At 39.1% G+C, this 27,737-nt stretch overlaps 1 protein-coding gene across 1 annotated transcript; it reads right to left on the bottom strand.

Moving 5' to 3' along the window:
* Window positions 1–26,212, bottom strand: LOC109458451 (kininogen-1). The gene is given in 11 exon segments (XM_074329198.2): window positions 1–831; window positions 834–1,038; window positions 2,492–2,578; window positions 2,696–2,803; window positions 10,111–10,283; window positions 11,161–11,245; window positions 17,418–17,525; window positions 18,658–18,830; window positions 21,769–21,853; window positions 22,864–22,974; window positions 25,871–26,212. Coding segments are annotated over 11 exon segments (1,899 nt in total). The 5' UTR covers window positions 26,066–26,212; the 3' UTR covers window positions 1–262.
* Window positions 26,213–27,737: the final 1,525 nt, after the last annotated feature.

Here is a 27,737-nt window from a genome sequence, read left to right as displayed (position 1 = left end):
TTGCAGTAGGCCACAAAGCACATTTATTTGTCAATTTTCTCTGCTAGTTAAGAAAACTTGTGAGGAAGACTCAGAAAGGATTTAGAATTCTGCACACAGTTTTATGTCTTCCACAGAAATTGACCATGTCCCCTTTGTAAGTCTCACCACTTCTCTCTGGGCTGTTTTGAAGCTTCATGACTTTGGGTGCATTATATCAGGATATTTGGACAATGGGGAGAGGGGATGACGAAGTGTTAAAGAAACACTGTGGCTGCATAAATTAATTAAAAGCATCAATGAGATCAAAATCATGAAATTCTTTCATTTCCACGGTTGGAGTCATTCCATTAACTGGCTTCCAGGGGCGTCCAGGACATTTGGGGGAGGTTTCTGGAAAATCAGGTATCAGGTTAAATGAAAGGCTATTTGGCTCTATCTGAATGTCAGGGATCCAAGCATCAAAATTCTCTGTGGGAGTTGGTGGTACATTAGTCACCACAGCTGCAATGAGATCTGAGTCTTGGAAGTTAGGAAAGGTAACTGCTACTCCTGGCTGGGCTAGGGAAGGGAGGGATGTTGGCCCTTCTGTCTTCTCTTGTGTCTGCGCAGAAGATGTAGTACTATCTTCAGAAGAACTTGCCAAATGCTCTGTTCTCCAACCATTGTGCGTGCCATTGTTTTTTCCTTTATTTTTATATTTTCCATGGTCATGACCATGCTCATGTTTATGTCCATGGTCTAGGCCATGTTCCCTTTGATGTCCTTGACCATGGCCATATTGCTGTTGATGTTCATGGCCAAGGCCATGTCCCCTTTGGTGCCCATGGCCTTGGTCACGCTTATGGTAAGGCCATGACCAAGGTCATGTTTTATTTGCTTTCCATGGCCCCAGCCATGTGCACGAGTGGGTCCTTGTAGTTGTGCTGAATCCTGCCCTTCATCTTATATAAATTACATGGAAGTTTGGGGTGGACTTATAGTTGTTCCTTCTTTTGTTTCATCCCTTGCTACTGATCAGAAAGGTGAAAAACCTGGAGGCCTTGCCAGCAGTTTGATCTAAATAGGAAACATTAAGATGAATGCATTACTGTGAAAACCACACTATCAATGAAGAAAGAAGGGGCTGAGAGCTGGCAATGTTATCTTGGTTTACATTGGAGCAAGTCTTTGCCAGATTTTAAATACTATATTAGTAATGCAAAAAGGATGAGAATGAATAATGTTTTTTCCTCTTTTGATTGATTTTATCATTTGTGGGTATTGATTATTGTTCATAATAAAACTCCGCTAAGCTAGAGAGTTTTTTCTTCACCTGGAAAAATTGGGAGGCTAAACTACATAATCTGTAGGGCACCTTCTGAGCCTATGATTATGTAAAGCTTTGGCACATTATTTATTAATTGATACTATTTCTATTAGCACAATTACTGCCTTTATCCTAAAAGGCGCTATATGGCTTTATGAACTGAATTTATATGGAACATATATCCGCAATCCCTTTGTTGAACTAAAACACATTAGGACATGTTCACAAGGTTGAAACACATCCTTTGTATAATATCTGTGTTAGACTATACGTATACATTCCCACACATGGCAAAAACCTAAACCAGAAAAAAGAAAGACGAGGCAACTTTCGTTGAAGAGATGGATTTGTGGATGATTTCTACCTATACTCGCACTATTGGCAAGAACATTATGATTGGAGGCAGTGTTTGGTGGTGCAAAGAGCACAGTGTTTGGAGTCAAACAAACCACACCCTACTAGTTAGCAGCATCCTGTGAACAGGGAGGGCTCTGATTTGACCTAGATTTGAATTTGAGTGCCAATAGCTTCACTTTTCTCATCTCTAAAACAGGAATAACGACAGCCCCTGCCTCAGAGTTGTCAGGAGAACAACATATGTCAAGTCCTCAGTACAGTGCCTGGGACAGAAGCAGCACTCGGTAACGTTATTATTCACTCTAGGACATCAGCATTTTTGCAATTTTTAGTGTCTCGTTCTTGACGATGGGGAAAGTATTACTTACCTCCCAAGTTTCTCTTAAGAATTAGAAAAGAGGATGTAAACTAATACTTCTCACACCTGCACATGAGTATGAATCCCCTGGGGATCTTGTTAAATGCAGATTTTGATTTTGTAGCTGTGGAGTGGGGCCTGAGATCTGCCTTTCTCCTAAGCTTCTTGGATGTAAGCCGATGCCAGCGGCCATCTCAGGCACACCTTGAAGCTGCACAGCTAGTAGTGTGAGCTCTCCCCGTCAGGTGCTGCACTCCACTGAGAGAGAGAGACTATTGAATGACATGATACTCACAGTGTGTGAGAAGGGACTGCTGCTCTCCATTCTAGCCATAAAAAGACAGATCAGCACAGCAATGTGAAAGTTCTCCCCATTTTAAAAAACGTGGTGCCCGAATTCATTTAAATAATGGTTCATTGTCAACCCCAAAATAGAACTTTTCTGAATGAGCAAAATTGACCAGAGCTGACTGGAATTAGAATCATACCTTTCCTGGTGATCGACACTTGACAGTAGTGCTAACCCTGTTCATCCAAGGTACCTCAATAACGTCAGCAGTGCATTGTAGAACTTCCTATCCATGAAAATAGAAGCCAAAAGACAGAACAGCGTTATTCATGAGCTACTTAAACAAGTATAAAACATCAAATAGATTTCCAGGGAATAAGTAGACAGTTGCATTACTACTTACCCCAAGTTTATTGGTCTCACAACTTTCAGTCAACTCTTTATTACTTTCCTTGGAACATGTGGTTTCTTTGGCCGTGAACGCAATAGCAAACCTTGTTCCAGCCACAACCTGAAAAATTAATTAGCACGAAGTAGAAGTTTAATTAATATTCTATAATAAATCATATGTTTTTACCCTAAAGGCTTTTAGAGGACAATATTAAATTTTTAATTACACACTGACCAAATGAGGGTTACATAAAAAAAGTACAAATGTTTGACAACAAAACTTTCCATTTGTATGCATGTACTAAAATATTTGGCTGTTCACTGGTCGCATTTCGTTTTCTACAATGATATAATTTTTATATTTTTGTGAGTTTTGTTTGTTCAACAGTTGTAAAATTCAGGCGTCATTCAAGGGCTCAAGTTGTAATAGAATCTAAGAAGAGTATGAAGAAGAAACTTAAACATTTTCTTTCTTTTCTTTGACATTGAATGCTATTTTGTATTAATTTCAGACGTATAACATAGTGGTTAGACATTTATATAATTTAATAAGCAATCCCCCTGCCTAGTCTAGTACCCATCTGGCACTATACATAGATTACAATATTATTGTCTACATTCCCTATGTTTTACTTTATATCCCCATGATCATTTTGTAAATATCCATTTGTACTTCTTAATCCCTTCCCCTTTTTCACCAACCCCCAAGCCTACTCCCATCTGGCAACCATCAAAATAGTCTCTGTTATCTATGAGTTTCTTTATTATGTTTGTTTATTTTGTCCTTTAGATTCCACATATAAGCAAAATCACATTGCATCTGTCTTTCTCTGTCTGACATACTGCAAAGTTTCTGTTAAGAAATCAGGTGACAGTCATATGGGAGCTCCCTTTTAAGGAACTAACTGCTTTTCTCTTGCTGCTTTTAAGGTTCTTTCTTTGCCTTTAATCTTTGGAATTTTAATTATGATGTATCTTGGTGTGGGCCTCTTTGGGTTCATCTTGTTTGGGACTCTCTGTGAGTCCCGGTGTTGTATGTCTATTTCCTTTGCCTGGTCAGGGAAGTTTTCCGTCATTATTTCTTCAAATAGGTTTTCAATTCCTTGCTCTCTCTCTTCTCCTTCTGGTACCCCTATAACGAGAATGTTGGTATGCTTGATGTTGTCCCAGATGCCCCCTAAACTATCTTCATCTTTTTGGATTCATTTTTCTTTTTGCTGGTCAGATGGGGTGTTTTCTGCTACCTTATTTTCTAAATCAATGATTCGATTGTCTGCTTCATCTAATCTACTGTAGATTCCCTCTAATGTATTCTTTCTTTCAGTTGTTGTATTCTGTTATTTCTGACTTGTTCTTTTTTATGTTTCCTATATCTTCATTGAAGTTCTCTCTGAGATTCATAACCAATGTTGAACTCTGTATCGAGTAGATTGCTTGTCTCCGCTCTGTTTAGTTCTTTTTCTGGAGCTTTGTTCTGTTCTTTTATTTGGAGCACATTTCTTTGTCTCCCCATTTTGACTGGCTTCCTGTGTTTGTTTCTATGTATTACGTAGGACTGCTATGCCTCCCAGTCTTAGTAGAGTGTCCTTAATAGTAGGTGCCCTGGGGGATCCGTAGCAGATTCTCCCTGGTCACCAGAGCTGGGTGCTCCAGGTGTGCCCTCCGGTTGTAGTTGTGCCTTGGTTTCTGTTTGCACATCACTGGGAGGGAATGACCCTCAGGCTCATTGGTTGTGAGGACTGGCAGTGACGACAGTGAAGGAGCTGTTGTGCAGGGGTTGACACTATGGAGCAGGATTCGCGTTAGCAGGAGTCTGGTGCCTGCCCAGTGTGCCCATTGGCTGTGTCATCCTTGGAGTCAGCTTGAGGATGCTCTGGCTTGGTTGGAAGCTGGCCACTGGGTGTGCCAGCCCCAGGGCCTCCTGGGAGTGGACCTCCTCCAGACCAAATTCAGCTGCAGTTTGTGCCCTACCCTGGGCTACCTGGTATGAGCAAAAAAGCAATCTGTAGATGGCCACCACCTGTGCTGGGCTTGGAGGTGCTTTGAGAGGTCAAACCATGAACTGTGGCTGGCTGTCACTAGTACCTGGTTTAGAACTGCGCATCCAGGGGTAGGGGACGTGCTGAAGCCAGATGCCTCTTCTTTGGGTTTTGTGAACTTTAGAGAGATTTTAGGAAATTCCTCAGCATGAGCCAAGACAGGCCATTGTATGGAAAAGCCACTAGAGGCTGCTTGTGTGTGGCCAAAAGTTAAGTTGGGCAGCGTCTCAGGGAATCACCAGGCCAGGGTGAGTGAATGGTGTTAGCCAGGTTGATGGAGACTCAGATATGGTGACTATATATGTCTGCATGCCAGGAGTGGGAAGGGCTTAACAAAGAAACAATGGCTTTTGCCAGCTCCTCTATCTAGGTGAAAGCCGCCCATCCAGCCCTCTCTCTGAAACCAGATAATTCAGTTCCTCCCTGTGCATCCCTGGTGCCCTTTGAGCTGCTGCCCCAGTGCTGGAGTTCAGAGCGAGCGAGTCCTTCAGCAATTAAAATGTATGCAGGTTCTTGAAGGGGAACTCCTGGGACTACAGCCACCCTTGTCTTACTCAGCCACAGTCTCCTCTGGTTTTCATGGCCATAAGTTATGTGGACTTCTGTCCCTGGCAGTAGAACCCTGGGCTGGGGGGCCAGATGTGGGCTGGGAGCCCTTCCTCCTCCCTGGGGGACTCTGCAGCCTAGATATCCCTCTCAAATTTTAATGGTCACATGTGGGTGTGGGACCAGTCTGTTCCACATCTCTACCCCTCATACCAGTCTCGAGTTGGCTTCCTCTGTATGTCTGTAGTCGTAAGCCTTTGGTTCAGCAAAACTTCAGGCGATTCTTAATGATGGTTCTCTGGTTTAGTTGTAAGTTTGATGTGGTCAAGAGAGGAAGTAAGCACAGTGTTTACCTACGCCACCATCTTGACCAGAAATTTTAAACATTTTCTTTAAATATGCCTTATTGTCCACCAAATCATGAATCAGAGAAATAATAAGTTAGTCCCACCATAGAAATTATGTGGATTAAATTATGTGATTAGGAAAATTATTCCGATTTTCTAGTTTGTTTCTCTTACATTTTTTATATTAAGAAACTGTTTCAATCTCTAGCAACACTTTTAATCACTATTCAATGCTATCTCCACAATTAATATTTTGTGACCATTAAAAAAAAATTGTGTTTGTCTACAAGGGCCCACTTTATTTAAAAAGTTAAACTCATATTTTAAAAAATGCTCTAAATTCAACACAATACCAAGTATACTTTTTTCAAAGTGAGTTTTAAAGGCCATGTCTTATATCTCTTATACATTTGAGAAATATGTGCAGTAAAAATGATCTTAAATTACACGTTGAAAAGTTAGTTGATGTCGCCCAATTTGTGGCCAAAGTTATCAATACTTAATTCTAGGATTTAAGTGTGTGTGTGGGCGGGAATTGTGGGGGATGTTATGGACTGACTATGTCCCACCCCCCAAATTCAACTACTGAAGCCCTACCTCCAATGTGACGATTTTAGGAGATGGGCCCTTTGTGAGGCAATTAAGTTTAGATGAGGTTATGAGGATGGGGGCTGCATCACAGGAATTGTCTCCTTATAAGAAGAGAAGAGAAACCAGAGCTCTCTCTCTCTCCCTCCCTCTCTCTCAATCTCTGAAATGTGAGATGACACAGTGAGAGAAGGTGGCCATCTGCAAACCGGAAACTGAGTCCTCACCAAGGAACCAAATTTGCTAGTTTTTGGACTTCACAGCCTCCAGAACTGTGAGAAATAAACTGTTGTTGTTTAAGGCACCCAGTTTATGATATTTTGTATCATAACCTGAGCAGACTAACACTGCGTGTGAGTGTGTATGTTTGTGTGTGTGTTCGTGTGTGTGTGAATGTGCGTGTGTGTGTGTTTGTGTATGTGTGTATGTATAATATTATGTAGCTATCAAAAAGAGTATATCAATACATCTGTTGACCTGGAGAGATGACCATTACTTAAAAAATCAAGTTACAGGGTGATAGTATAATCTCATTTGGAAAATCAAACCACAACAGTCTTCCCTGTCTCTATGGTCCTTTTTAAAGCACAAAGAAAGTGTGGTGGGAGGAGGGTGGAGAGAGCAGAGTCACGGAAGAACTAAACTCCTCCTTCACCTTTTCTGGCATTGTTTTGCTGGGTAAACATGGTGACATTTTTAAGATAAATTTCATAATTAACTTATAAAAATCCAGGTGTGTGTGTAAGTGAAAATGAAGGTTCTAAGAGGGTTTCAGAATCTATATTTTGAGGATCATAAATTTTCTTGCTTGTTTCACAGTACACCTTAACACAACTTTTTAAATGATAATGTTGATCGAGGTAATGCTGCCTAAGGAGGTTGGCAATATATGACACAAACCACACGGATAGCTCAACATACTCAGGGTGTAGAAGGAAGGAATTAAGTAGACATATTAATATCTTCCATTCGAGGACCTCAAGATTGCATCCATGTTGCCCTTATTATCAGGTGTCATTCTTATCAGAAGTCTTCCCTGCTTAAACGCATCCTGCCCAAGTTTTGTTTTTAAAGTAGAGAACACCATGTAGCAAAATAAATTACAGATGCATTTAAAAAATTAAATTAAAGAGATGAACTCAAAAGATACTAATAAATATCCATCAGATCTCAGGATGAGGAAGGACTTTCTTGGGTGAAAATCAGAGGAAGAAAATCAAAGGAAGGAAAAATGTCTAAATTTCACTAAACGAAAATGAAAACTGATTCTTAAAAATCATAGCAAGCAAATATAGTCTACGATTAATATTCTTATGTATATAAAGCCTACCACAAAAAAAAATATGACAAAAGACATAAACAGGTATTTCAGAAAAGAAGTTAGAATTGTCATTAACCTGAAAAAATGTTTACCTTCATCAATAACCAAAGTTATGCACATTAAAAGAGCAATGCAACTCCATTTTTCATCTTCTATATGTTAGCAAAGATTTAAAAAACAGCGATGATACTTGGTGTTGGCCAGGTGTGGGAAGCATGCAGCCTCAATCACTGTTGGTAGGAATAGAACTCAAATCAAGATGATCAACCCATGTCTTTCTTCTACCCAGGTGGTGTGAATGTAAATTGGGATCAGTGCAAATAGGTGGACGATTTGGCGATGTGCATCAAAGTTTTAGACACGTACTACGCTTCGGCATTTCTAGTACTTTGTCAAAGGAAAACTTCCTGACTGTGCACACAAAGATCCTTGAAGTGTATTCATCTGAGACAAGACAGGGAGAAACACAGTCTGGAACAGGGACAGCGATGGTAGGGGCAGGGCAAAATGATCGGCCTGTGACAGAAATTGCAATCATTCACATGTGCAAAGGGAGATTTGAAGGAATATTTGGTATTTGAAACATGAAAGCAACTGGGAATGGACATGCATCCAAACAGGACTAAATATGCAAAGCCAAGGCAGGACTAAATCTGTAAAATAAATCTTTAGCAGTTTGGCAGATTGGTTATCTGGAGATTGGCGTTTGGCAAATTCATCACATGGTAAACGACTTTCCAGTAACTTGTCTGCTTCCAGTGAGGGTACCTTGAATGACCGAATCAGAACAGCCAAATTGATCTCTTTAAATGCAAACATCAGTAAGGATTCATCTCTCAAAAGTAAGTTTGAGAGTCTCACAATATTCCAGATTGATTTGGCAACTGAAGGAACATGAGTTCCCTTCATTTCACAGCATTCCCTATTGTTGTTCCCCTGGCACCCAGGGCACAAACAAACATACACACGTGCTACACTGTTGATTAGTTAATTTACAGAGAACTGTAAGTACTCAGAGGACTGGTCACATTTGAGAATGAGTGGTTCTCCCCTGACAGCAAACCTCTGACATGCGGTATATGGTGGAGTGCGGGACTATTCCTGCCTCATTAAGAATAAGGGAATTTCAGAAGAAAACAGAAATCTAAAGTGAGAAGAAGAGCTGACAAACACAAGCCTAATGTGGGTCACGTGCTAGTGAAATCAGGGAGAGAGGGTGGTAGCATCTGGGACAGAAATAAATGCCTGACTAGGAGAGAGATCAAACTATCAGTTTTTGACTTATAATAACACCATTCATTTATGGTTTTTTTCCAGTAATAAAACTAATGCAAGACATTAGAAAATGAAAATAAACAGCCCATTGTGTCACTACCTAAAGACTCCACTGTGAATAGTCTGAGGCATTTGTTTCTTTTTAGTATTGCTTTCTATACTTTTTAATAACACAATTGACAACAGAATATATATTCAATTTCATCGCCATTTTTTTCGCTGCATATTTTAACACAGGGCATTTCCCACATCAAGAACTCCTCACAAAGATTGCTGCTTAACGCACTCTTGGAATGATATGCCAGTCACTTTCTCGTTACTTCTATATTATTGATTATTTTGACAGTTTACCATTTTTTTCTTTTGTAGTTAAAGTTGTAATATATATTATGTATATAAAGACTCTTTCTGTTTTAGATTTCTATAAATTCAATTACTGACCCCAAGTATGAACTGTTTTAAGTGAGATTTTTTTCATCTGATTGTAAAGATTATGTTGTTCTGCTGTAACAGTTTGGTTCTATTTTGATTGCTTTTCTTTAGCTTATATTTAGGGAGGCCCATTTTGAGCTTCTATAATAGGAATCTGTCCTTGAATACATTGGCCATAGGCTGTTGGTGGTAGAAGGCATTGGGCTCTTCTTATCCAGCCACTCATTTTACAAATGGGGCCACAAAGGCTGAGTGACTCTGAGTGACTGACTGCCCAGTGTCACCCAGCACGTGAGTGTCTGCTGCTGTGGTAGACTAGGTCCCCTGGTCCCCAGGCCAGGACACCCCTTATCTTCTATTGACAGGGCATGGAAGGAAAGATGAATTCCCAGAGGGTACATTTGTGGGTGGGAAGGACACCTCAGGCAGGGGAGAAATCACATGGAGGGGAGAGTGTGAAGAGAGTCTGGCCAGTGATATACTGACTGATGTGGCTGAGCCCAAGGCCCTAAGTGATGTTACAATGAGAAATGAGTCTAGAAAGCAGAGAATAAATCCTGCTTTCCGTAGACCTAAACTTCACTAATTATATCAGAGTTGCTAGTATTTATATAGCACTGTATAGAGTTTGAAAAGTGATTCACATACATTACCTTATTTGACCCTCATGCCAGTCCTTTACAAAAGGAAAACAAGAGAATGTTCTAAATGACTTGTCCAAGATCACACAACAAGCAAGCAGCGAGGTTGGGACTTGAAATTCAAATCCCTCGCACTAGGCATACTATTTCCCAGTCCAGAGTCAAGATCAGCAGCAAAATTAGTAAGTAATTTGCACATAGACTATAATATCACTATTTTTGTAGCATAATGTACAGACCTGTGATGTTGCTCTGTGCACAGTGTCAATCTTGAAGTAGAAATTTCCATTATTCTCTGCATTAAGCTTTGTGATAGAGTGTTTCAAAGGCTCCTCCAGCTCTGGGCTGTCAACAGGTATTTCTTTGGGGCAGCCACGGCAATTAATTATACGAGGTAGTACAAATTCCTCCCCTGAAAGAATCAGGTTTGAAGTCAGCATGTGCACTGAAGGAGCAGTCGAGCCTCAGTACCTCTCCCCCACATGGTCCAGCATCCGTTTATAGAGGGCCACCGTGGCAGCCCAAGGCTCAGTAGTGAGAGGTTGGAGGTGGTCTGTCTGACCTCCACTTTACAGCCTCTCCTCTTCTCCTCTCCTCAGAACCAAGTATGTTTAAGGAAATCTTCAGTTGGAAGGTGATAGTTAATGACTCAATCAATATGCTGTACTTTCCCTAAGTTTTTGCATTTTTGATGGAAAGTCTGAAAAGTAATGTTTAACTTAAAGGAATAACTCTCTAGTGGAAAAATTTAAAGTCCTGTGATTCTGGTGAGCAGGCAGCTTCAGTAATGCTTCTCATTGTGGAATGTATGCAAACATCTTCCAAGTATGAGAAAAGCCACCTCTTGGTATAAGAACTACTTTACCATAAATTGTGCTATCTCCCTTCCTCCCATTCTAATATGCAGGAGAAAAATGCCTTTAACTGAAAGGATTTTATTCTGAGCGTTTAAAAATGAGATACAGCTTCCCCAACAACACCTGACTTAGGGACATCTTGTACACAACAAAGTCCTGCTGAACATGGACCTGGAGGCCAGCTTTGCCCAGAGTACTTTAAATTGTCCCTTTTGTCACCATATTCCCTCCTGGCCACTCAGAGCAGTTTCCACTGCGCCTGCTACAGAATAGCTGGGCAGAAATGGGGCACAATGTTCTCAGCAAGGTCTGTTGGTCATATAGACTTTGTGGTAGATCCTGGCGCCCAAAGCACAATTCCTATGAAAAGACCTAGCCGCTTGTCTGGGACCAACGTGCGCTGTTAGAGCAGGAACGTGTATTTTCCCTTACCTGGAAAAAGGTCACATTTCTGGGAGAAGGAAGCAATTTTGTTTTCAAGATCTATGTATGCCATATCTGTACATTCACCGGTATCCTAGTTTTTGAAAAGTATGGAAGTGCATAAATTAAAAACGTTTTTAAGAGCCTTTAAAGCAGACAAGTAGCAAAATTAAATATAGGATGTTGACTTTGCATAGAAAACAAAATCAAACATAATCCAATCGCAAAAGAGAATAAGATATAATTTGGTAACAGCATCAACAACAACCACAGACATATGTACACAAACACACAAAACATGAAATAAGATGACAAGAATACCTAGCATAGGAATAATAACCATATAAGGGAATGGGTCAAATTTTCTTTTAGAAAGGCAAACTTTCAGATTAAGTTAAAAACGAAATCAATGTATTATATTTTCAAGACCAATACCTTATAATAAAAAAGATTAAATATAATGGACAAGCAAAGCTATATGAGGCAAATATATATAAAAAAGAAGATAAAGTATTAGTAGTAGTGGACAAAGTAAAATTCAAGGTAACAAACAACTCACAAAGGTACTAAAATAGATCATTTTAATCTTATGAATGACATAGTCTAGAAACATGGAAACAAAATACACAAAGCAGAAAATAAATATATGAATAGAAAAAGGTAAAAGAAATTGGGGGAAAATTTAATGTACAACTATAAATTAAAGACAGGCCAAATGGATAAAAAAATAAATAACGTCGTAGAAGACTTGAGTAACATAATAAAAATTTATTTAAATGTTTTTTATATGATACACACAATTTAAAATGATATTTTTATAAGTATGATGCAAATATGTTAAATTGCTTATACACTAGGTCACAAGAAAGGTTCAATAAACTGCAAATCGAAAGTAATTCAGGTCATATTATTTGACCTTAGCACCAAAAAGAACAACAATTACTAAAAATTAATAATATAAGTATAAATAAATAAACAAAAAGCTAAGTACTTAGACATCTAAGCACACTTGCCTAAATAGTTAGGGTCTTCCCTGGATAAGGAAAAATATAAAAAACGAAACAAGACAAATGAGAATTTTACATAATGTTGCCAGAGCAGCATATAGAATTTAACTCATGGCTTTATATACTTTTGTGATTTAAAAAGAGAGCTAAGAAACAAATGAAACAGACCCAAATCTAGGTGTTTATCCCAAGAAGTTAGAAAAAGAATATAAATAGTCTTCAGCAAAACAAAAAAAAGGATACAATAAAGATATAGGCAAAACCAATTAATTAGAAAACAGAAAGCACTAGTATAAATACACAAATCCAAATAAATGATCATTATTAGGGGAAGGAAAAAAATTAAATGCACAAAAAGGCAACATACAAAAGACTACAGAGAAGTATATAAATATAAGAGAATATTATGAACAAGAGTATGCTAATTTCAACCCCAAAGAAGCAGCTATTTTTCTGAAAAACTGTAAATAACAAACGCTGACGTAAAAACAAGAACGGAATTAGAATGGATCAATGACTGAAGAAACAGAGAGTGCTATCGTTACTCTCAACTTCCATTCCACTTCTCAGCTCCAAACAACTAGATGGTTTATAGATGAATAAATTTAAAAACTAAAGAACATATATTTCCATGCTATATAAACTATTCCTGAATATAGAAAATAGTGGCAAACAAACTAACTCAAAAATAGAAGACAGTGGCGGGAAAAGAGGAAGACCAACTATGAGCTGGATTGACTCCATAAAAGATGTCAGAGGCATGAGACTGCAGGTGCGCTCAGAAGGGCTGTTGAGGTCAGGACATTACGAGCATCGCTCATTCAGAGAGTCACCAAGAGTCAGAGGTAACTCAACGTCATGTAACACACACCCAACTCATTCTATGAAACTATAATCTGGATACCAAAACCTGAAAAAATAGAACGCACACACACACACACCCAGAAAACTGTTAAACTACTTTCACTTATAAATACAGATGTGGCATTCATAAACAAACCAGAAATAAAATCCAAATGCATATTTAAAGAATAGCATATTAAACAAATAGAGCTTCGTTTAAGAATCTAGAGATTACTATTAGGAAAGTTGTCAAAACAACATAACAGATTGAATTAGAAATATATAATATGATATTTCAGTATATATTCTAAAGCATTTGCTAAATGAAATTCTATCCCCAGTTTCTTATTTAAAAACAAAACAAAACAAAACAAACCTCTTTAAAAGAATAAATGTAAGGGTCCTTCTTTAACATGACAAGAATGTATCTTTGGAACCCATAGCAAATATACATAATAAATTCTAGAGGCTTTCTCAATAAAATCAGAAATAAAACATAAATGTGTGATCACTTAAAAAAAAAAAAAAAAAATATATATATATATATATATATATATATATATATATATATATATATATGTATATGTATATCTGGAAGTTTGGGTAAATTCACTGAGACACTAAACAAAAAATAAGCACATCAGAAAAGAGATAAAAATGTTACTTGCATAAGATATTATTATATACCTAGAACAATCAAAAGAATCAATGGAAAGGCATTAGTGTTAATCAGAGAGTTCTGTAAACTTGCTGGATATCAGGTAAATGTTTCAAAATAGATACATTTATATATAACAATAGCTTTTTTTGCTAGATTATTATTATTTAATGACAATAGATTGATTTTTTTAAGTTCAATGTAATTAAGGTAATTCTAGCACCTGGAAATAATCAGTATTTAGTAATCAGTATTTTTTTTAATTTATTTTTTAAATTTATTGGAGTGACAATTGTTAGTAAAATTACATAGATTTCAGGTGTACAATTCTGTATTATATCATCTATAAATCCCATTCTGTGTTCACCACCCAGAGTCAGTTCTCCTTCCATCACCATATATTTGATCCCCCTTACCCTCATCTCCCACCCACCAAAGAGAATAAAATAAAAAGAAAACAAAGGATTTAATTTCTGATAGCAATAACCAAAACCAGAGAAACAAAAAAACCTCTCCAAGAAATGCAAAAAAAACCTACAATGAGATATCACCTCACCCCAGTCGGAATGGCTATCATCAACAAGACAAATAGTAAGAACTATTGGAGAGGCTGTGGAGAAAAAGGAACTCTCATACACTGTTGGTGGCAATGCAGACTGATGCAGCTGTTATGGAAGGCAGTGTGGAGGTTTCTTAAAAAATTACGAATAGAATTACTATCTGACCCAGCAATCCATCTCCTTGGTATCTACCCCAAAAATCTGAAAACATTTATACATAAAGACATGTGTGCTCCAATGTTCATTGCAGCTTTGTTTACGATGGCCAAAACATGGAAATAACCAAAATGTCCTTCGATAGGTGAATATGGATAAAGAAGTTGTGGTACATATACACAATGGAATACTATTCGGCAGTAAGAAAAGATGATATAGGAACATTTGTGACAACATGGATGGATCTTGAGAGTATACTGCTAAGCGAAATAAGTCAGACAGAAAAAGCAGAGAACCATATGATTTCACTGATGTGAGGTATATAAACCAAAAACAACAAAAGAACAAGACAAACAAATGAGAAACAAAAACTCATAGACAAAGACAATAGTTTAGTGGTTACCAGAGGGTAAGTGGGGTGGGGGTGGGTGGGAGGTGAGGGTAAAGGGGATCAAATATACGGTGATGGAAGGAGAACTCACTATGGGTGGTGAACACTCAATGAGATTTATAGATGATGTAATACAGAATTGCACACCCGAAATCTATGTAATTTTACTAACAATTGTCACTCCAATAAATTTTTAAAAAAGCAAAAAAACCTCTCCAAACATAGAAATCACTCTGGTGAGCAATGATCCAGATGTATATAAATAAAAGCACATAATGTCAGACATTTAAAATAAAACGACTAAATAGAGATATAAAGCATGTTCTTGACTGAAAAGACTAAATGTAGTACATACACCAATTCTCCTCAAATTAATTTAGAAATGTAATGCAATTCTAATCTATGTGACAATGTAAGTTTTTCTTACAAACTTATTCTAAGGTTGGTTTTGAAAATTTAACACCAGAATAATAAATCACAAATTTAAATTTACTATGAAGCAACACCTGTTAAAACACGGTAGTACAAATGTGAAAAACAGATTTTTCAAAAGAAACTAGTATGGGATAAAGACCACAAATTCATGTAGAAGGCAAAATGTTGAAATATCTGGCTATTCTTTTGAAAGAAAATCAATTTAGATACCTCACAAGATACGTTAAAGTTGATTCCAGATAGATTCGAAAGCAACATTTAAAAATAGTGACCATAGACTAAGAAAAAAAAAAGGTGACTGCTCAGATAATGACAGACGAATTCAAAAGGAAAATATGGGTAGATTTGGTAACCAACAAACAAAAACTATTTGTAAGTCAGAAATACCATCATGAAAACTAAAAAGTAAACAGCTGAGAAAATATGACAAATCACTAATGCCTTTAATACACAAATACTGTTTTCCAAATCATTAAGATTTATCCCAAAGAGAAATGGGCAAAGTGTATAGAAGACGATTCTTAAATTCAACCCATAAATTTCTAACAAATATATGAAAATATAGTGGTTAAATAAATACACATTAACTACATTGTTGATTGAGAAAATGAAAACTAAAAATGCTTTTGTCTATGAAAGTAGCTACGTTTGAAAAATAATCCTGAATTATTTCAAGGGTATACATTGCTGATGCTCATCAACCACGTACAAAAGTTTCAATTTTTCCACATCCTCCCCAATACTAGTTATTTTCCAATTTTTTAGAATTATAGCTATGCTCTAGGTATGAGGTGGCATCTTATTGTGGTTTGTATTTACATTCTCCTGATAGCTATTATAAATATGTAAAATATCTTTCCATGTGCTTATTGGCCATTGGCATGTCTTCTTTGGAGAAATGTTTAAGTCTTTTGCCCATTTTAAGACTGGGTTGATTGCCTTTTTGTGTTGCTCTGTAGGGGTTTTTATATATTCTGCATATTAAAAACTTATCAGATATATAATTTGCAAATATTTTCTCCCATTCTGTGGGTTGTCCTTACACTCTATTAATAGTGTTCTTTTTACCTTTTTCCCCCAATTATGAAATAAATACATGCTTGATTGGAAACATTGGGAAGTATTGAAGAGTTCCAAAAAGTATAAGGAATCAGAAAGAGCACCCATAGTCCCAACTGAAAGTTAACTATATTTTGGCACATTTGTTTTCCGTCAATTTTAATGTTTACATTTACTTTATATATTTGAATACATTTCTACATATAGTTTTGTATCCTCTTTTTTCTGTTTTTTACTTAGCCTACTATAATCATTTTACTAAGTCACTAAAAACTCTGTAAATGTAATTTATTGGCTGCATATATTTTACTGTATGGAGCTACTGTAATGTACTTAACCATTCTTGAAGGTTGAAAATATAGGTTACTTCCACTGTTTTTCTATTAATAATAACCTGAAATTAGCATATCACTCTCTGGATTTCTCATTTTCTTCACATATCATAGAATTTTAGAAGCAGAATTACTAGATACAGGGCTCATAGCAATCCCTTGCTTGAAGCACAGGCTTCTGCTAAAATGCAAAACATCCCTGGGAAGCTCACTGTGGCTTACTCATCTGAACCCGCACTAAACACCGCCGCCATGAGATGCTGTTTTTAACATAATTTTGGTTCTGATAACAAGATGTCATCCTAGAAAGTGTCACGTAGGGATAGAGGCTCAGGATGTGTTTACTAAAGATAAAGGTATACTCTGGTTTCTCTTCAGATCGCATAAATCTTTCACCTTTTACTAAAGATAAAGGTAGAGGAGGGAAGGTGAAAAACCAAGCGGAGACAAGTTGGAAGTGAGGGATTGTCCTGGGCAGCACTCAAGAACAGCAGGAGGACGTGGAGCCCACGAGGAAGAAAGGGAGACAGAAAAGTGTGAACACGTGAAAACACAAACTTGACTATAGCACCATTTTATATAACTACTTCCTGGTTATATCCATAAATGCTTATTGCTAGATGAACAGATTGTTTCACCACGTAGGTGAGGCAGCTTGACCAGTGACGTGAGCTTCGAAGTTCCCAAGTGAATGTGACTGTGCATTGGTGAATGCCATCTGAAATTTTAGTGACCGGTTCTTCCTACATCGCTGAGAGTTCCCACGCCTGTAAATACTGCACACAAAATCCTACGATCTGCATAATTCCACTTTTGTCTACTTACACCATTGAGAAGAGACTTGCAGTCTGGAGTTAAGAACAGAAATTGCTCCTTGGAACAATTAGTTTGCGCAATTGTATAAGTAACTTCATAGTTCGATCCCTCCACCACCTGAAACAATTTTGAATTGAATATTTAAAGGGCAGCTTAAACAGTCTTCACAGTGTTATGAGGACCTTAGTATACTGTCTGGGATATCATAAGTGCTCAAAAATGTAGACTAGTATCACTAGGCAAAAGTCACGACTGAGTAAATATTAAGCACTTTATGACTCTCACACCCCTCAACACACACACACACACACACACACACACACACACACACACACACCTACACATCTGAAAATGAAAAATAATGTATAGATGGAGTTACTCTATTTCCTTAAGTAAGACCTAGCAATATTTGTTCTGCCAGGATCATGAAAAAATGTTCTATTGAATTTTGTGAAATATGAATGATATTCTTCTAAATGGTTAAAGACAACTTTGGAGCTAGAGTGACCTTTAATGGTAGGTTCTCAAGTTCCCAGACTGTCAGGTAATAAGACTTCTCCGCTTTATCCTGGACTAGTCTCATCCTGATTGCTGGATTTGGACGTAACTGAGTAGAATACGCATCTTGCATAAAGGCAAGTTGGAAGGTTTCTTAAAAGCTGGGAATGTTATTGACCAAGTCACTAATATTTAGAGACTGAACTACAAGGGACCCAATCAACTGTCAGTAAAGACTTAATGAACGGAAGCAAAGAAAAGACCAGATTTACGAGTATTTACTTTTCTTAAATGATGATATGGAAACTGTGATTTAGAGGGTACTCAGAAAGCTATGCCAACCTTTCTAGGTATAACTTAGTATTTTGGAGCCATGTTTGACTCATGATAGCTGATGATGCTCTAGTTTTCTTAAAACCTTACAGCCAGAATGTGTCTTTCATTTCACCACCTCTAGGAAGAACATGTAATACCGACTACCCATTCATTAAAACCAATCTCAAATGAACGGGTCTGATTAGCCACCCGTTTTCCCTTTCCATAGTGCAGTACCCAAATCACTGCAACTAAAGAGAAAGCTCTTTGCCTCCTGTGCTGGTCAGATGAGAACATAAAAGAACTGCCTCATCACCAGTCGTGGAATCGAATGGTTTCCTTCAGCCAATGGTTTATTTTAGGTAGTGAGACCCTAAATATAACGATCCAACAAATTTTAACAATAGTGTGTGAAATGAAAAATTAAAGAACAAACCTGACTCTGGGCCCTTTTTACTTCTTTAAGAGAAAAGAGGTGGGAACGATCAGTGTTGTTGTTAAAATGTTCGATGGCATGTCTCAGAACGCGTTCCACGGTTGGGTTGGCAGTTGATATGGGTTGCATGCAGCCACGGCATTTATACTCAGGTGTCACCACGCGTCCCTCAGCTTGACAAAGAAAGAATAGGCAAAAAGGGCAGAGTTAATGAGCAAAACCCACATTCAGATACATTGCCCTAAATAAGTAAGCTAATTTCAAAGGCCCTGGTAAACAAACCTTCCAGTAAATCCCAGAAGGCATTAGGAAAAGAGAACACAGAACTGCATTTCTGTCAGAGGAAAAAAAAGAAAAAAACCCTATCATTCACTTAGGAACATCTTACATGAATACTATTGTTCATAATTATTTTAAATTTATTTAAAAGTCATTTTAAATTATAGAAACCATACATAATTTATTATGTATTATAATGATAAATATCTCTTATGAAAAAGTAAAACATTATACATATACTACTGTTTATTTTCTATTGTTAACTAAAGCTCTTTGAAGCCTGGTGTAAGATGTTTTATTATCAATTCGATCCAATAAACACCTATTTTGCACCTGCTGACATATGCCAGGCACTGAGTAGACTACGTAGATATGGGAATTTGTCAGTAATGGGCACTGCCATGAAGGAGTTGGGCAGTTGAGGGAGAGGTGAAACTGTAGCTGGATCACGTCAATATAATCCTGTAAGAGCACAGAAAGGCAGGAGCCTGCAGTGAGCTCAGGACTTCTCTGAGAAGAGGCCTGACACAGGAAGGGGGAAGGTCAGTCCAGGTCAAGCAGACAACAGAGGAATGAGGCCTGAGAAACAGAACCCATGGTCCCAAGAAGCAGGATGAGTCTGGCCGGGGGTGTGAGATGTTATGCATGCACATGTTACCAGGGCTTGACCCCGGAGGCTGGGAGTGGTGATTGCAGTCTGAACAGTGGCTGTAGAGAGTCTTGTTATTGAGTCTGGGATGCTCTCTGCAGGCCGGGGGTTACTAACCGTATTACATGGGTCATGGGCTCCTTGGTGAACCTGACGAAAGCTATGGTGCCCTCCCCAGGAAAATGCTCCTACTCATAATGTTCTCCACATAATTTCAGGGTCTCCATAGACGCCCTGAAGTAAACTAAGAATGGTCCTCTGTAAGAATGAGGAGCCACTGACTTGGTTTTACTAAAACAATGTAAAATATTAAAACAGCTTTGAGTTTGTATTAACTTATCAAGTAATGTTTACAGCACATAGCCCTGACCTGCTGGTCAGTAGAGGCCCACGCCAAAGTCCTGAAGGATTCCTAGGCCCCTTCCCAAAGGGACTCTCGCTTCCCAAATGTGCAAGCACTAAACAGAATCAGGAGACCAACAGTATTATACCACACTTTCCCTCAGTTGTTAGCAGGTCAACACAACTCCCCTAGCAGCTGTTTATTGGCTTTCCCTCCATAAGTACATGTGTCAGGAAAACGATTTACTGGATGAATATTCATGGCTCCCCACCAACCCGCTCCTTAATGAAGTTATGCTGTATCAGTGCAGTGGGCAAAGTTAGAAACTTGGAGGGGAATTACATGGGGAAGGTGAGAAAATTACTTAAGGGAGAACAACAACAAAATAGATGAACCCAGAACATGAAAGGGGAGATGGAGAAAAGTCCAAAGGCTGGTTTGCCTGACATCAAGGGCAGCTCTGACAGGGGTAAAACAAGAGATGGAGCAGCAGCCTTTTGAGGGTGAAAGGAGTAGGGGAATATGTAAATGCAGTTTTTCTGAGTGACAGGATGATTTTCCACCTTGCCCCACCAATTCTAGAGTGATTTTTTTTTTTAATTAAAATAAAGATTTTAAATTTTGAATTATGGCCAAAATTGTTTCACATGAAGGATTGCGGAACTAGTACCTAGTAATTTCTGAAGGTGTGGCAAAGAGCTTTTCTCTCATAGTATATATTCTGTGTTCTGGATAATGTGAAAATTTGCTTATGAGATAGAGGTCTTAAACTGAATAATAAAAAGCCATTCCAAAAAAATTTAACTGCTTGTAATTTCTTTTGTGTTTTGAACTGTTTTTTGTTTTTTAATGCAGCTTCTTGTAAGAGCTGAAACCCAAGGGATAAGGTTTCTGTGGTTTCATGTAGATGAGTAAGGCCAGGACAGAACAACAGCCATTCTGGTGAGGTTGAAGAATGTGGCTGAAGACGTTGTTCTGGAGCGTCATGTACTGAAACCCGATCTTGCAGAAGGCCAGTTCTGGGGTGACTTTTGTGACTGACATCACCTAGATGTGCCCATTCTTCCATATGTGGCCCCTCTGCCAAAGGAAGGAAGGAGCTAATGATAGTGGTTATATCTATTCATAAGTTGTTCCATACTTACAGGGTCTACTATACCAACTCTGCTACTTACTAGCTGTGGGATCTTGGGCAAGATACTTATTAACAGCTGTGGGCCTCAATTTCCTCATTTGTAAAATGGGGCTATTAATACTTTTCTGATAAAATTGTTGTGAAGTTAAGAATGTTAATACATGTAAAGTGATTAGAACCGTGGCTGGCAATAAGTGCTCAATAAATGCCAGCTGTTATTACTTTTATCCCGATCATCAATAATACATTATTATGGTCTACCTTTAGGCATGTCATCCAGTTTCAGTCTACAACAACCCTGTCCAGAGGGAATTACTATGATCCTCTTTATAGATAAAGAAAAGCGAAGCCAAAAAGGTGAAGAGGTTTTGAAAGATTCCACGCCAGGTCTGACCTCAAAGCCTGTGCTTTTCTCCTCCGAGGATGCTGCCTACAATTGAAGGCAGGGTTCACATCTTCTCATCCTTTCGCAGGGCCCTTGCACACACCTGCTACAGCGCTGCTCTCGGGAAGAGCCGGGATGATTGGCAGGAGCCTGGCCCCAACCTCAGGACTCTGCCACTCCAGTCCCCAACCCCCCACCAAGGCTGAGAGTGGCATCTCTACAGCTGTCCTCTGAAGGGAGTGTTTCCTAGACTGTGCTCCTGGTCCCCACACAGAAATAGTTCCTTTTCCCAGAGCAGCGCCACTGGATATATCTGTTACCTGGAGTAATCTGGCAGGTCTGGGTAGCCACAGAGAATTTCGTGTTCCCGCTCTTTGTCACGGTTGCTGTGCATTCTCCCGTGGCCTAAAAAATCAAACAAACAAACAAACAAACCATTTGTCTTAATCTTTCAAATGGGAAGTACACCTAGGACTGTTGTGAAATATGGCTTTCCTTTCTTTATACACTTGCCAAGATATTTTCTAATAGAGCTTTGATATATAAGGATGAATGTGTTTATGACCAAATTATTATTATTTACAAGCCACTGATATGCAGGAGACATCAGAGGAGAAGCAGTATAAATGACGAGGCTTTAAAGTATGAGATTTTTGTTTCGAGTCCTGGAGATACGTCTTTTTCACCAACAAGGACACAAGCCCTAAAACCAGCTTGCTGTAAACTCTCCTCTTGCCTTACCTTTCAACGTGAGTGCTCAAACTGTACACAGAACGTCAGTGTTTTCACATTAAAGAGGTGAATCCACGTATTGTGGAAAGAGTGGCTTGCTTCCTGGAAGATACCTTCTGCAGGCTCCCTTAATTAAGGCCAAACAACCAGCTGTGGTGTGGCCCGCGTATGTGAGGCGTTTGGTTAAGACAGCTGTTGTTCTTCAAACAAAGGTCTTGGTATAATGCATCTCCCTTTGTCTTCCAACAACTAGGTGAGGTCAATTTTATCTCCCTTTTACGAGGGAGTGTACTGGTTTAGAGTGGTCAGCCAGTTGGAGGCAGAGCAGGATTCGTACTTAGGCCTGTGCAATGGAAACACCCACTGTCTCCCCTCACCAGCCCTGATCGTGGCCCAAATATTGATTTGTTGTCTCTCTGGGCCCTGATCCACACGTCCCAATTTGTCATTAGAGCCCTCGTCTCGGGGGAGGATTTTATTTATATTTAACCTCTGACCTCTCCATGCATTTTCTGTCTGTGCAAGAACAGAGACATCAAGCATTTGACTGTTCTATACATTTAAGGGCTTATGTGCATCTCTCACAAACAGGCTCAACAATATTCATCATCCCCAGCACTAGTGAAAAGAATCTGGCAGGCTCGAGAAGAAAACTAGAGGTGTGGGAAATTCAACACACTTACAGCTTTCTCTGCAGCTTTGTAGTCACAGTCCTGCCAGGTTTTGCCACTTTTTACAGGACAGTCTCCCTCCTTGATTTGGTACTTGACAGCATAAACTATGTCATGGTTCTCCTGAAAAACAAACAAAGGGGGACCAAAGATATGGAGTAAGTCACCCAACTGACTCAGCAGCAAACCATTTGAGTGACACACAGTGATGAATGTTTTATCTTGATTTAATTCAACAAAAGCAAAACATTTATTAAAAGCACTGAAAGTTGTAAATACTTGCAAGAATGTCCATAACATATTTATAAATATATACAGAGGGTGCCACAAATGTATACACATTTTAAGAAAGGAAAAACTGTATTAATTATAATACTCAATATGTACCGATAACAAAAGATGAATACAAGTCACATTTGACTTCTGCAATCACAAGAGGTGCTCAGAGTGGTTACCATCAGCGTCCAGACACTTCTGATTACAGCAAACAACTGCTTGAGCATAGATAACATCTCTTAAAATGTATACACATTTTTTGGTGCTCCCGGTATTTTTTAAGTTACGAATCAGTATCCATAGTATTAGCCTATTTTTGTAGAAACCAACTTATATGTACATGTATGATTTGTAAAAGTCTGGAAAGTTATGCAGTAGAGCTGTTAAAATGGTTGTCTCTCTGTGGTAGGAGTATGATTGTTGTCACGCGGGAGTCTCTGTTTGCTGTGCCATTTGTCGTGCGAGGCGGCCTGTGGAGTCTCTAATTCCGCTCCCCACATAAGAACGCAAGATATGGTTAGGCCAAAAAGCAACACCCACTGAGTCATAGGTAGGGAAGTCATACCACTATAGTCTCACAGAAAGCTGGAGCCACACGACCTGCAACCTGCTGTCAGCTTCTCTCCCTGCCACCCAAACGACTCACTAACCAACACAGCCACAGCAGTTATATTAGTGGCTAATTGGCTAACTAGTAACAGCTGATGGCCAGCAAGCCACAGCTGATGGCCATCTACTACCTGAGTCAGCACCTTTCCACATGAGGCCAAGAGCCTGGAAACTGCTCTCTGGGACTCTGTCCCCACAATTGTTTTTCTCTTTCTTCTTTAAACAAAAATTCCTGAATTACCTGAGTACTTTTTTTAAAACATAGTATATTACTTGTACAGTTATATAAAACAAAAAAGAGATCTTTCAATTTTGAAAAAAATGTTAACAGCTATTTCTGGATGATGGGATTAGTTATAGGAAATTTAGTATTTTTCTTTGCTTTCTTTGTTTTCTGCTTTTTCTAGCATGTCATGAAATAATGAATAAAACTTTTAAATGCAAAGGTGATGAGTTAGTTGAGCTTTCAGATGCAAAATCCTGACATGTGGAAGCAGTAAGTGACCTGAGAAAAGATGTTGTTCAGGCCCTCATTTTGCAGGTGAAAGGAGGCCCTGAGTAGATGGGGCATAGCTTAGGCAGCCTCCCACCTTGGAAAAGCACATCCCAGGTCGACTGACTCCCGGGGCAGTGCTCTCTGAGAGCCTGTGTGGGTCAGAGTGTTTGTGTCTGAGAGATGATGGAGTCAAACGAGAGAATCTCCAAGGTTCCTTCCAGGTCTCAGATTTTGATAAAGCAGATGACAGCAGTGGTATAGGAGATGCCCACATAGCAAAATAAAGAGCGATTCTAAGGACATTTACAACAAAAACTGACATTTGTGACGGATGCCAGCCAATGACGACAACACCCATAAAATGTTGCTGAGGGCACCAGGACTCCCATGACTGCACTAGTTTGTGAAATAGAACTGCTCGATTTTATTTTCAGGAAAAAAAAAATGTACACTGTGTTTTTTCTTTAACCTCATTATGTCAAATATCTGGATTTTTTTTTTCCACTGAAATAAAAAATTGCCTAACTATCAAGGAGACATAGAGAAATTTGCTAAAACTATTGAAAGATTTATATTTCTTGAAATCACACATCTTGTTAGCATTTGTTTTCAACCTGAGTGCATCAATCAGTGATAAAAAATATTAAAGAACAACTAGAAATTGGCTATTACCCGTGATGCATTTGGCCATATGGAGCTTATGGTAGATATTTTGTCTAATGCAGTAGAACCACGTGAATCTCACTTCTGAATTCTCCTCTTAGATGTACCCCTTCCCACTGAACCCTAACTTTATTGAGGTATAATTGACAAGTAAACATTGTATATATTTAAGGTGTATAATATGGTGATTTAATGCACATATAAATTATGAAATGATTACCCCAGTTAAGCTAATTAACACAGTATCACCTCACATAATTATTATCTTTGTGTGTGTGTGGTGAGAACACTTAAGATCTAGCCTTTTAGCAAATTTCAAATATACAATACAGTATTACTCACTCTAATCACCACGTTGTACATTAGTTCCCCAGAATCTATTCATCTTATAACTAAAAGCCTATATTGTTTGACCAGCTTCTCCCCATTTCCCTCACTCCACAGGCCCTGGCAACCACCATTTTACTTTCTGCTTCTGTAAATTTGACTTTTTTCAATGCCACCTATAAGTAAGATCATACAGCATTCGTTAGATGTACCGTCAGAAGCACCCCCTCCCCGTTTGAGGTCCGGAGGTCTTTATATTTTAGTCTAAAGCTGGTCACACAGTAAATCCTCTTCTGAGGCCTGACTGAGTTCCTGGAGTCTCCCACTCTGCATGCAAACGACTCTTCCTACCTTTGTTTCATTTCACCCTAGAATACCGCTCCTCTGATTACCCAGGAAGCCAAACTTGGTGGTTGAGGACTAGTCATACCCTGCCTTCCAACCCCAGGCCAGAGAGTGGTGTTGGTCTTTTCTATGAGCTGTAAGCTTCTACCTTGTATTACAGTTCTTTGTTGATTGGTGATTGGTGATTGGTGATTGGTGATTGGTGATTGGTGTGTGTGTGTGTGTGTGTGTGTGTGTAAGACCTGGGCTCCAAGTGATAGCACAAATCCCAAATGACCTCAAGGTTAAACACAGCTCACTCACCGTCTTGATGACTTCTGTTATGCGGTACAATACAAACTGGTTGCCAGTTTCGTTTCTCTCGTTATACATCTTCAGAGCTGCGTCCACAGCCTTAAATATGTCTTCATCATTGCAGTCAATTTCTTGCGAGCTGTGCTCCTGCGGTAAAGTTGGTAGCAGCCTGGAGGAAAGGAAAAGGAGGGCAATTAACTTCATGATTTAAGTCTTTCTCTGGGAGTTTCACCAAGCATTGGGAGCTAACTTGGATGCTGATTTTAATTCTCTCCAGCCTCTTATATCCTCTGTCTCTCCTCTCTCTGCCTTAGCTCTCCAGGGTCCTGATTGGATTCCTGCTGCCATACACTATTTGCCTTGTTTTATACGGACAAATGACTGCTGAGTTACCCAAGCAGATTTCCTGGAAGTTGGAACGTTACAACACTGGGGCTGTTGTCCTGCGTGTTTACATTTGGGAAGTATGTGGCACATTTCCAGGTGATTGCAGAACTCTGCATAGCAAATCAGAGCAGACTCTAATAAAGGAGGAGAAAAAAAACCACCACCCACCTCTGTTGCTCCCTTCCCCAAAACCATTTATGAACGTCATTACATGCGACAAAAATGCAGCAGTGTGCAGACACCTTTCAGGAAAATTGCTTTGCAGGAAGTCTAGTTGCAGAGAAGCAGGCTGCTACCAATCCTGGTCGTGCCTGGGGAGCCCGTGCACAGGGACATAGTGAGTGCAGGGAGGCTCACACCAGGACATTGGCACAACCGCAAATGAAAGATGGGCATCCTATCTGGTCTCTGGCCAAGCCAGCTTCGCTCCACTCAGTTGAATTAGGTGTAAAAAAGAAAATACCAGAGTGGAGGAGACAAGTGAGAAGCATAAGAAGGGATGGGTAGAGTGAAGCCCTGCTTAACCCTCTCCTTGCTCCTTATTTCTAGTTTGGTGAATATGGGGGTCTTGCATTCACCAAGCCTCAGTGATTTTTCTGATCAAGTTACACTATTATCATGTGTCTCCAAGTTAGACTTTTCAGGTATTTTTCTGATCAAGTTAGACTAAGAGTTAAAGATACGGGCTAGCCCTTAGTAGATGTTTGCTCCCAAATCTTACCCTTTTCCCCCAAAAAAGATGTTTGACTTCATGTTTGTTGTCAATAGGGTCCCTAGCTTGGCAATTTTGTCTCTCTGAGAGTTCTCGGAAAAGAGGGGTCAATGTGGGCTGAGTGGTGGCCTTGGCACCCAGTGGCAGGAACATGAGCTGGGCAGTAAGTCCAACGCCGATTCTAATCCAGCTCTGCTACTTAATTGCTATGTGATGCTGAACAAGTCAGGGTCATATAGCCTTTCTGAGCCTCAGTTTCCTCATCTGCAAAAGTGAAACAACATACTGCCTTAATGAGGTTTCTTGAGAAGTCAACGAGATAATATAGTTGTGGAGCCTGGTAATTAGAGCCTATAAATTATATCTAATATTAAAGTGAGATGGTTAAGGATCCCTGACTTACTGAAGCCTGACTTACAGTGCACAGTGATGGCAGAAGGTAGATTCTAGTGTGTTTGTCTGTGTGTGTGTGTGTGTGTGTGTGTGTGTGTATGGGTGTGGGGATGTAGGAAATAAAACTAAGATGAAAGAGACTTAGGCTGGGAAGAAAGAGGGGCCCGCAATGATGGAGAAGCTGGAGATGGGAGGGTGAGATGACTGATGGTGCACAGTCCAGGAGTGGAAAGGAGGACGAGGCTGACCACGGTGGGTGTTTCAAGTGCAGACTCAGAAGCAGGACTTGGCAGTGTACTCAGGCTGTATAATAAAGAGGAAAGAATGTGTTTTGGGAGGAGGCTGATGTGAATTCTAATCCCAGTCCCTCAATCTACTGACTGT

Source organism: Rhinolophus sinicus, chromosome 17 (genome assembly GCF_057876585.1).
Source record: "Rhinolophus sinicus isolate RSI-liver-muscle chromosome 17, RSI-T2T, whole genome shotgun sequence".
Lineage (NCBI taxonomy): Eukaryota > Metazoa > Chordata > Mammalia > Chiroptera > Rhinolophidae > Rhinolophus > Rhinolophus sinicus.
This window is presented reverse-complemented; position numbering and strand designations above follow the sequence as displayed.